General features: G+C 35.6%; 1 protein-coding gene across 2 annotated transcripts in view; it reads left to right on the forward strand.

Annotated features, from left to right (window-relative positions):
- The first annotated feature begins 6,346 nt into the window (after positions 1-6,346).
- Positions 6,347-11,868, forward strand: part of LOC117112059 (cyclic nucleotide-binding domain-containing protein 2-like) — a 13,491-nt gene continuing 7,969 nt past the window's right edge. The window contains exons 1-7 of one of the 2 annotated variants that reach the window (XM_033255114.1): positions 6,348-7,384; positions 8,548-8,580; positions 9,277-9,347; positions 9,962-10,079; positions 10,345-10,419; positions 10,805-10,893; positions 11,268-11,427. In XM_033255114.1, the coding sequence (XP_033111005.1) occupies positions 7,121-7,384; positions 8,548-8,580; positions 9,277-9,347; positions 9,962-10,079; positions 10,345-10,419; positions 10,805-10,893; positions 11,268-11,427 (810 nt within the window). In that variant the 5' untranslated portion in view covers positions 6,348-7,120. Of the gene's footprint in view, positions 7,385-8,547; positions 8,581-9,276; positions 9,348-9,961; positions 10,080-10,344; positions 10,420-10,804; positions 10,894-11,267; positions 11,428-11,868 lie in introns of both variants that reach the window. The other variant, XM_033255116.1, reaches the window with a different exon arrangement.

An 11,868-nucleotide genomic window follows, 5' to 3' on the forward strand; every position in this document is an offset into this window, starting at 1 on the left:
GCCCCTGTACAATGCCGATCGGGGCGTCTGCCCCTGCAGTACCTAAAATGATATAGCTTATATTTTATATTTAGAATATTCTCATCATTATGATCATCCTGTCTGTCTCCTGAAGTGGGGTCGGATCGTCTCGACACCGCGTTCCATTCTCCCCTGTCAATAGCTCTGCTCAGATCAACCACTCTACCGTCATCTCGGACAATCTATTCAGCACTTTCTAGGTCGTCCTCTCTTCCTATGTGTCCACTCTACGTGCTTCGCTGCCCATCTAACCTAATCGTCCTCTACGATATTTTTCTTTTCATGTGTCCATACCGCCTCAATCTGTTTTCTCATATAGGTTCATGAGTAACTTTAAACTACTAATTAGTTAATTATGTAAATACTTGTGGGCGGCAAGTATTTAAATACTATAATGAAACACGGCTAGTTAAGAGTTAAATAGTTAATCTAATATGTACTTTCTTTATATTCACAATCAGTTTCGTTCCTATTAATAATCACAGACGCGGAAATAACTATGCAGAGGATCACTGTATGCACATTACGCTCGACGGTGGGCATTGGTAAGATTAAACGAGATAGGCCTATTACTGTTGTGAGTGTTCCTTTATTATTCTGTCTGCGACTCATTTTGTGGGATCGGAATAAAGTGCAACATGGCCGCTGCCACTTCGCCGTTGATCGTGAACCGTAGACGAACGGCTATGATACCTTTCCGTGAGGTGACTCAGCTGCTTCGGACAGGACTGCGGAGCAACGAAGAGGATCCGCCAGCAGGAAGTGAGGACGGTTGTTATGCATCCCTCATAATTTTTATCGCCATCTGTTCTCTGGGATCTGTCATGATTGTTTCATGTATGAGATCGAATTACATATCTTATGGCGTTGTGACGATTATCATGATCGCTCTGGTATTATTCGATTTGGGCATCATTCTCTACTTTATCAAGATGAAAAATAAGTGGATGGACGTCTCGCATGGTTTTGTGCTGTGTACTTCAGGTGCCTCTCCTCGAGGTAATACAAACCACCTTACTATCAACGAACAATGCGATGTTGTAGGCTCCAGTTTGTCAGACTCAACCAAAAGACACCAGACGTCAGGACTCTCATTAGTGGGCGTCTATATCTTTGGTAGTACCTCTCTAGTCATGTACTTCGTTGATATCATACAGGTAACTACATGTATGCCGTTCTTCTTCAATGAATATGACACGTACAGTTACGTATATGAGGACATGTTTTACGTCGTCTTTCGCACTATCGCCAACGCGTTCTTATGTGTTCAGATTGCTTTTTTCGCCTGCTTTAAGAATGTGAAGTTCGTAAGCATTCCGCGGTTTTGCTACTCATTCTTACTGTTTGCATCCACCAATTTCTTCTTTCTACTTGAGGGTTTGATATATACTGGACATCTTCGACTGGACATCCGCAAGCCCTATCAATCTCGACCCGCTCCCGACCATCTGTCAGAGAACTACGATTTGCTCTGCTATAACGCTACCAGAGTCTTTGATAAAAGTGTTTTCGTCATGCAAGATATCCTATACCCATTTGCTATTGAATTCTACATTCTCTCGATCGGAATATTTCTTCATCATTGGTTTAATCTCGTGCCAACTGCAAATAGGCATTCAAGAACGGCTATACTGAGACGTGATACTGTTGACGAAATTAACTCAGACACAGCCACCAATCACCAGCGTAAGATATGTGGTTGTTTCTCCGCTCTTCTACTTGCTGTCGTTCTGTCGTTGCTAATGATCGGCTCCGCTGCTTTTCTTTTTTTTCAAAACATTGTTGGTATAGTGGTCAACGTATATCACATAATTCGTCTGATTTATCAGAGTCTGTTGATTATACCAGTTTTGTTGGGTGTCCATTATTTGTCGTATTTTCGTTATGACAGAAAACCATCTCTTGACGGAAGTGAAATGCTTCTTGTTAGCACCGTAACGGGTGCATTTCTGGTTACAGGCTTCACGGTCCTGACGTCCTCGGCACTACTGCACCAATTCGCCACTTCCGATGACTTTAACAGGGAGGTGACCAAAGACTTTGACGTGACCATTACGGATTCTGTCTTTTGTTTGATATATGCCCTTGTACACTACATCCAGATTACGATCCAAACGTGTTTCTTTGTTTCTGCCCGTCGCCGAGTTACGCCAAGATGCGAAACCATAACTTCATACCGACTTCGGGAATGCTTCTTGTACATTGCCGTTTGTAATGCGTTTATCTTGGCTACGGATACGTTTATCGCCTTTCATACCTTTCGTGTCGAGTCGCCAACAAACACCTGGTTTTTCGGCGCTCGAGATTGGAGCATCTTGGAGAGCGTTCTGTTTCCTGTATCGGAGCTTTATCATTTCCATTCTGTTCTTTTGTGCAGCGAACTTTATTTGAGTTTCAAAGTGGATTGAACTTTTATAATAGGCTTCCGTTGAATAATTAGTCTTGTTATTGTATGTGAATATCTAAGGTCTAGGTACATTTTGTAACGGAACTTTATCGCATTTGAAACAAAAATAATTTTACCCTTATGTAAAAAGCTGCACAGGTTAATAGATAAGAACAGTTGTCATCAACGTACAGTGTTTCGTTGTCATATTGAGTGGTAGTTTATGCTAGGTTATTGTCAAAGCATGATGAATGATAAAAGATAAAGAATAGGCCTAAAGTGAATAATGATAATGATAGCTAATAGTGATGATACTAATATTGATAATTACGGTGATAAGTTATAGGCATAATAATAATTATTACCGTATAACTATCAATTCAACCCGATTTCTATCTTGGGTCTATATTTAGAATTTACAAACAGACGCGTACAGAAACAGGCGTGCGAAAATTTGAGGAAGTAGTATTTCTAGATGGCCGGAAAAAAACACTTTTATATAATAAAATTCATCATCATCACATCACCATCATATAGTCAAAATGAAAACAAATTTCTCATAATGTTTTATCAGGGATCTACTTAATATCCAAGACAACCTAAGCCTAACAATAGCTTACTAAGCTTTAACTATACTATAATAATTGTGATCAACAAATCACAATATACTTTTTCGCCTTTAGCACAATTTTCTTTACTTTTTAATATTATTATTATTATCTATTATCACCATCGTCATCATTATCATTGTCATCATCATAATTATTATTATTATTACTACTAGTAGTACTGTAGTATTAAAACAAAACTTTTATAGAGCTTTCAAAACGATAAAAACAAAACTGAACTATACAGTATCACATTTCTGTATCTGAAAGACCTGGCCTGGGACTTACGGATTTAAGATTTTAAAAAATCACGCTTACTCACATAGGCCTATGTGTTATTAAAGTAGGCATCCTTATGTATAACGTGTGCTGATGCATATTTACATAAATTAGAAGTATTTATTTTGAGTGATCCTTGGAAAGAATTTGTATCTAGTAAGAACAAGCTTTAAAATTGTAACACTGTATCAAGGCTCCCCGGCTCCCCCTCCCCTGTATACGTCCCTGTTATGAGTAAACATCAGAGGAACACCTGCGCTGCACCTGGTATAACTAAATCCGGCACTCACTGCGCCCGACGTCCGGCACGATTCTACGGAGAATGCAACGCCACGACGCGCGCGCAACGGATCAATTTTTAATGACGATTTATTCAAACTGCCACCGACAATCAGTAGACGGCGTTGCGTCGCCCAAGTGCTGACAAGGGGCGGAGTTGCCAGGATTCGTCGGTCGGCGTTCTTTATCGACCGTCCTACTGCGCAGTCAATGCCCGGCATAAGAACTATTTTTATATTATGGTTATATGCATACTTACGGTTGGTTTTACTTTCTGAATAAAAAGGAATAAATATAGACATGATGTAACCATCACTTTTCAAATTATTTTAAAATAAACTCATCTGGATTGAAATGAATATTTATAGTATATTTCATTTTCAATGATCACAGTAAAGAGCCGCAATTTTTACTCACATAGGCCTACTACGTTTCGTGAATGTTCAATTCACTTCTTCAGGTAGACTGGTGATGTTATAGTTAAATTTTTACTGCGCAGTCAATGCCCGGCATAAGAACTATTTTTATATTATGGTTATATGCATACTTACGTTTGGTTTTACTTTCTGAATAAAAAGGAATAAATATAGACATGATGTAACCATCACTTTTCAAATTATTTTAAAATAAACTCATCTGGATTGAAATGAATATTTATAGTATATTTCATTTTCAATGATCACAGTAAAGAGCCGCAATTTTTACTCACATAGGCCTACTACGTTTCGTGAATGTTCAATTCACTTCTTCAGGTAGACTGGTGATGTTATAGTTAAATTTTTACTGCGCAGTCAATGGATTTTAGCTATATTTGCTATATATTTTATATTTCTTGTTTTCCTAAATCAGGATAGAAATTTTGTACAAATAAATTTGTTCTTTGTTTTTCCCGTCACTGCGTTTTGTTTGTTTTTTTTGGGGTTTTTTTTTTTTGTATTTTTTATGGTTTGTGATGTTTGACAAATTAAATGAAATAAAAAGGTATTTTTTTCAATAATAATCAATATAATAATAGGCTTACAATAGGCCTAGAGTGCGAAGGGGGGGGGTGGATGCATCTCCATGACAGCAAATTTCTAAAATGACCCTTTTGTTTTCATCAGAATGGAATAGGAGGATTTACACTTTGATAACAGCGTAGGAATCCTGAGTATATATCGTAAAAATACACATACATGTCAATATATCATTATGATAGCTTTGCACCATGGAACCAACAGATTTATTGGATTCGTAGTTTAGTTTCAAGAGCCCACAAACTCTGTATACTCTCGATAAACTTCAAGCTGAACTTTGTAACATTAGAAAATTTATGTCATGGTATGGGTACCCTTTAAAAGTTGTTAACCATGTACTCAATAAATTAAATGAACCTAAATGTATACACGAATGTAGGTAAGAATGGCCCCGGAAAAAATCGCCCCAGAAAAAATGGCCCCGGAAAAATGGCTCTGGAAAAAATGGCCTCGGTAAAAATGGCCCCATATGACAGGTAGGTAAAAATGGCCCCAATGAAAAATTCGGTAATAGAAATGATATATTTTTTTTTAATCTTCAAATATTTAAATACTGTATAAGCAAGAATTGAATCAAGAAATAAAAAATGGCCCTCAGTTATAAAATTCCAGAAAAAAAATTAATAATAAATAAATGCTGTAAAATACCCTGTAGCAAAAATTTAATTAATAAATCAACATAAAGAATATGCATATTTGAGAACTAAAATAAATTAGTTTTTGTTACAATACTGTTACTTACAAAGCAACTTTTTAAAAAATAGTAACATTGCATGCGTTACAAAAGATGCTGTTAAATTAGTATTAGAAACTTTTTAGTAGGAATACATATATACAGTACAGTAAAATGTACAGTAGTCAGCGAGTTCGTCAAACAAGGTATAAAAAAAGTCTCGCCTTGGGTAGCATCTTTTTAAAGAAAATCATTAATTTCATTTAAAAAAAACACAAGTTACTGATTGTTTAATAATTCTATTTTAAATAAGAAATGATTATGCACAGTAAAGGTAACATAGGACAACATAATTTTAAAAGATCATTATATTAGCGCTACTGAAACTGTTAATTATTTCAAGGTTTTATCTAAGTGCAAATCCAAGTTTGATTGCTTAATTAAAGAAATGCTTTGGATCAAAGAACTGAAACCTACACTTAACAAACCATAGAGAAAATAGAACAGTCTGTTCTATTTTATTTTCTCTATGGTATTGGCTTAATAATATTAATAATATATTCAATTATACAGTTGCCTTTTTTGATAACTTCATCTAGGCCTACGTGGTGTGTATTCGATAATGATTGAGAAATGTGTACTCCTAGATATTTATATATTTCACTTTCTGAAATATAAATAACCATTTCCTAGTCGCTATTTCCTATGTACGTTAATTCGTTGTCCTGTAATTAAAACATTAAATTTGTCATAATTAAAAGCTAGTTTCCATTTTTTAGAATTCTCTCGCAGTTAGTTTAATAGTAAGTTCAGGTCTCGATCATAATCTGCCCGTCAAATACTTAAAATTTAAGACCCTGTCGATTCACCTCGACTTTCTGCGATCAATTTCAAAGAACAACCGATTGATCATCTCTTTGTGTCAACCTAAATTACTCTTTTGTATGGATAACTGAATTGTATCGACTTGTAATGTGATTACGTTGCTCAATTGATTTATAAGCTCTATACAAACATAGACCTACTTAAAAATGGATACAATCAGATTGATTATCCCGATACCGTGGCCACAAACGTTTTGAAGAGTTCAAAAGTAACCAGAAATATATGCTGAGCTTTATCAGTAGGTCGACATCGTATGATATGTAAAACAGGAATGTGTGTCTTGTATTAGAAGTGTAATATTTAAACGAAAGAGATGATGAAAATGGTTTTAAAAAAATAACAATTAACATACCGGTAGCGAATAATTTGAAACAGAGTATAATTGAGTGCTTGTAGTTACTATCCGAATATATCGATCCAATGGAGGCCAACATGTTTGTTTTCACGAGGCCACAGTCGACAGAGGCTCAGAATCCTCGATAGAACCATTTAATATACGTCGCATCAAAAGTGCTAATTCTGCCACCAGAAGCAGACTGAAGAGTGCTACACCATTAATTTTGAAACAGAAGCTACATAATAGCACGACAGAGACATGCCTGCATGCGATGAGTGCTGAACATAAAAGGATCATCGGGACTTTAAATAGATCATCAAGACTCGATAAAGCATCAAAGGATCGTAGAACTAAGAAATGTGGTATACAAACGACAAGTTTCAATAGACATTTTTCATAGAATATTTTGCTGTTAATAAAGTAGGCCTATATTTGGAATTACATCCAATCATCGTCTTCTGTGCAACATATGCCTACTGTGAGTATAGATGCAGAAAATGACGGTGGGAATTATTTAGAATAAAATGAAGACACTAAAAAGTTCAGTATATCCGCTCCTATACTGACAGTCTCCTGACATCTTTACACTCTGTAAATTCTAGTGAGTAGAGTCTGTTTCATCAATGTGATGTGAAAATGTCATCCGATGAAAATGATATCAAAGTCGGGGCAGTTGTCTCAACCTACAGTAAAAAAAGAAAAAATAGCAACACATTTGCAAATCTAAAGACCTCATATATGTCTGCTTTTCACCAAAGAAGTTCAACAGCGTTCGCCGGGTCAGTGAACGGCTCAAAGGCGACGCATGAGCGAAGGCGGTACAGTGTTGACTTGGGCCTAACGCTTAACTCATTTCGGAAGGCAAGAAGATCACGACCGAGGAGAAAAAGTATACCACAGGTATGCACTTTATATTTGCCTAGAGGTATAGGCCCCTACTGTTATCATGTTTTACCTACCGACGTTAATATTGCTTTAACATGCATGCTCTAAAGTTAAAAGTTGAATTTTGCTTGACCCCTATATGTAGTTAATCCATTTTTGGAGTGTCTGCGGCCGCCACCAAAACTCCGAGTTTGGAGGTTTTGCGTAGCCTGGCCTGTGCGAAAACTCCAAAATCGGAGTTTTAAAATTTTTAATCAAACCTCCGATTTCGGAGTTTCTGTGTACGCAAAAACTCCGATATCGGAGTGTTGATTACAAGTTTTGCTCTCCCTTTCTCTGTAGAGAGCTTGATTAATTAATAGTACGCAGAAACTCCGAAATCGGAGGTTTAGATAAAAGTTTGAAAACTCAGATTTTGGAGCTTTCGCGTATAACGCAAAACCACCGAAATCGGAGGGTTGATTAAAATTTTTTCTCTATTTATATATTATAGGCCTATAGAGAGAGCTTGTTTAATTAATAGTACGCAGAAAATCTGAAATCGGAGGTTTGATTAAAAGTTTGAAACTTCGATTTTGGGGTTTTCGCGTATAGGTACGCAAAACTTCCGAAATCGGAGTTTTGGCGGCTGGCGCAGACACTCCGATTTCGGAGCAACAACATACCTCACCACTGACCTTAACCGTGGTACGTGGTCGCAGTAGAAATGTACAACTCTCCTATACGCTATTTGCGTCGCATTTAGCGTTCAAAACCTAGACTTTCGGAAATAGAGACGAAATATTCAAAAAAATTACAGTAATATAAAGTACACAAACACAAATAATCAATAAAATACAGGACAAACATGTGAAAAACGTTATTGATGTATAAGATAATTAAATAAAACTGTTGAATGTATATATATTTGATTTTTTTTTAAATACTCACTACCGTAGCGCTGCAGCTGCTTTGCAATTTAAGTATACCTTTTAATTAATTAATATCACTAGATAAAAGTTTAATTTTGTCTACCGCTGCCGCCGCATGCCGCTTTTGCGCTCAAAGTCGAGTGGGGGTTTAAGCGTACCAATGTTTATGTACGCCAACTTTAGCTGAAAGAGATGCAGATATTGCTTTGCATCCGTGAATAGAAATTTGGTAATTATAGTAATTGTTTCCGTTGTATTTTCTTGTAGGGCATAGGCCTAAATCCTCGAGATTATGAAAAGGTATGTTGTGTACATGAGGAGCTCTCAGACCCTACAACCGCAGCCGTCACACCGGCACATTTAACACTCCTGTTAAACGTGTTTGACACTAATATTATCGTTAATTTCCGTCACCGTATGTTGACAGTGCGAGAACGGACGATGTCACTGATGTTGGCTGATGAATGACAAAATGAGCGAGGTCAGGGGTTCAATACCTCGATGCATTTCGCTTGTGTCCTTGAGCAAGGCACCTTATCTGCATTGATTCTTTCCACCCAGGAGTACAAGAGGGTACCTGAGGATGTTCGAGTGCAAATTGCGCTGATATATTTCTTGCAGCAAACTATGGAATTTCCCCCATAGGCATCGTTCCAATGACTGGGGTAATAATGTGGAAAAGCGCTCTAAGACTTAGTTGTATATCGCTATATACAAACATACATATTATTATTATTCCCTTTTTTTTCAATACATAATATTGATAGTCAATTCAATTTCAATTCAGCTTAATTCAATTCAATTCAAGGATTTTATTCAACAAGAGCGACCGCTCACCGGTCCGCGTGTTCCTCCACGCTTAAATACGGTACAGGCGCAAGTTGTAGGTATAACGACTTGGCCGGCGACTGTTCACAGTGTTTTATGTTTATTGCTTCGTCATGCATTATAATTTTTCGTCATTTTAAGTGGTCCTATTTTGTTTTACAATTTAAGCCCTATGCGAAGTTCAAACGAGTCTCGAAAACAGTTCGGGTCATTGCATCTATCTGCCTGGCATTGAAGAGGTAAGTGCAGTACTGCTTATAGGGAAAAAAGAGCCTACATAAGAAACATTGTAGGCCTAATATATTATTTATTCTGTGTATCTGATAAATATATAGTTCATACTAAAATATTTCAAATATTATTATAATATTTGATATGTTATTCTTAAACGCCGAACTCCAACAAAACATACATCAAGTTTTAATGACATTTATGAAGTTTAAATTATTGGTTTTCATAATAAAAATTACAACAGAGAGTCCTTTCGTGTGTCTTAAGCGTAATTATCTTTTTTTACCGCGTGCGACAATATAGGCCTTTATACTCTAATGTGAGTCTAGAGCCGGAAAGGGCGATTTAATCCATCTCCACTTGACGCGATGCCATCTGCTCATTTTCGGTTGGTTTACGTCTCAGCAGTTCGTAAATTTCCGCTCCGCGCGCCCCGTCGCATTGCGTTCTCCATGGAATTATCACATCGGCAATCTGACAATTGTACCGGTATTCGTTTCTATGGAATTGCATCGCATTGAACTAAAAACTGGCATGACTTCCCAAAAGGTGATTACATTATATTTTAAGCTAACTTGTATTTCAATTTTCGTTATAATTCGCTGATATATATTGATTGCAGTTATGTTAAAGTAGGGGAGACGAAGTTATGGTCGCTAGTAGAGATGCAATTGAATCTGAGAGCTGATATGGAAAATTGTGTAGCATTTGATCGTAGTATGTTCGCTAACTTGAGAGTTGTAAGTGAATTTATAGCTTAAAAATGATTGTTATTGATTAATGTTATTGTATTATTCTAAGCTTCATATATATATGAACCTAAGGTGTGTAATTTCGTTTAGTCTTTCTTTAAAAATATAACCTAGCAAATAGGCTATGGTGTAACCATGGAAATATGAATAAAAATAGTGGCCTGATCTCAGTCAGTTTACTAATCAAAATGCATTTTTATGATTTTTTTTATTGGAACATTAATCAAGCTTTGTAGACTTCTGAATTCTTTAGGATAGAGGATCAGAAAAACTCAAGTCGATATTGACGGTGGCACCTAACATGAGGAACAAAGAGGATATTGATATAGTACGTGGGTTAAACGCTTTTCAAGAGTAGTCGACAATTTAGGAGGAAAATTTAATGAAAATAATGGCTTCATCTTATTAAAGATTCATGCAAATTCATGTTAGCCACAAAGTAGTACGTTTTGAATCAATCATGATTCGTATTCGTCATTGTGTCCTTAAATTTTAGGCCTATATTCTTGTATTTTTTTATCTCCCGTCTATCTGATGCAATTTGAACAATATAGTTAGCCTAATCTATTGATCTAAACATAATATTAATTGGCCTAAGACTATCTACATAGCGTCGCACTGGTGACACATAGGTTGATAGTAACGCAAGTGTAATAATCTCTAACATTAGAGGTATTTGTATGATAGCTCTGTCTCTTTAACATTGTTTTCAGGTTCTAGCGTTACTAAGAGGTAACACTACGTTTGGAAACTATGCCAAAGAAACTCAAATTTCACTTGCCAAAGTAATGTACTTCGTCACGTAAGTACCTTTTAAGGCATGCAATATTCTGCTTACAAAATGAATGTGCATGTAAAAATGATTTGTGCTAAGAATCTGCAGAGTTACTATAGCAGTTCATACTTCTTAATTGATTGATATATCTGTAGAATACTGATTAATTGATTGATCGATTGATTATTTGATTGACTGTATTTTGATTGATAGATAGATTGATTGATTCATTCATTGATTCATTCATTGATTGTTTGATTGATACGGTACGCTATGTAAAAGATGAATGGACATAGATAAAAAATGTTAAAATATATGACGTTAAATTGATACACAATGTATTTTGCTAGAAATGGCAATGCGTTTCTTTTTGTTACCAATATTTTATTAAACTCCGACAGATATGAACCAAGGCGAATTATAATAAAAGAAGGCCACCAAGCGTCAGCTTTTTACGTAATTTTATCGGGAACTTGTTTGGTAAATCAGAGAGAAACTGATAGAACAGGAAATACATTCGTTAGAACTGTCGCTGAGATATGTACCGGCGATTCGTTTGGGGTGAGACATATTGGATTGTATTGTTAAAGTATTATATTGATGACGATGACGTTTATAGAGTGGGCAGTACAATATATATTATCACTTCGAGGGAATATTTTCTAATAATAATAACTAATAATAATAATAATAATAATAATAATAATAATAATTAATAATAATAAAAATAATACGGTAATAATAATAATAATAATAATATAATAATAATAATAATAATAATAATAATAATAATAATAACTAGACTTACTATGTCTGTTTGTAAAACAGAACAAGGCTTTTCCTCATTGCTATAATGACAAGTGATGTTGAAATTGAAAAAGTCTTGAGTAAAATACGGTAACACACAAAAAACGAAAATAAAATCATATAAAATATTATAAAGTTAACACACATTAAGAACAACTCGACGACAGTGAAACTCGAACTACGACTGCTAATATC

The sequence above is a fragment of the Anneissia japonica genome, unplaced genomic scaffold (genome assembly GCF_011630105.1).
Source record: "Anneissia japonica isolate Jap-2015-1 unplaced genomic scaffold, ASM1163010v1 scaffold699_len907043_cov185, whole genome shotgun sequence".
Taxonomy (NCBI): domain Eukaryota; kingdom Metazoa; phylum Echinodermata; class Crinoidea; order Comatulida; family Comatulidae; genus Anneissia; species Anneissia japonica.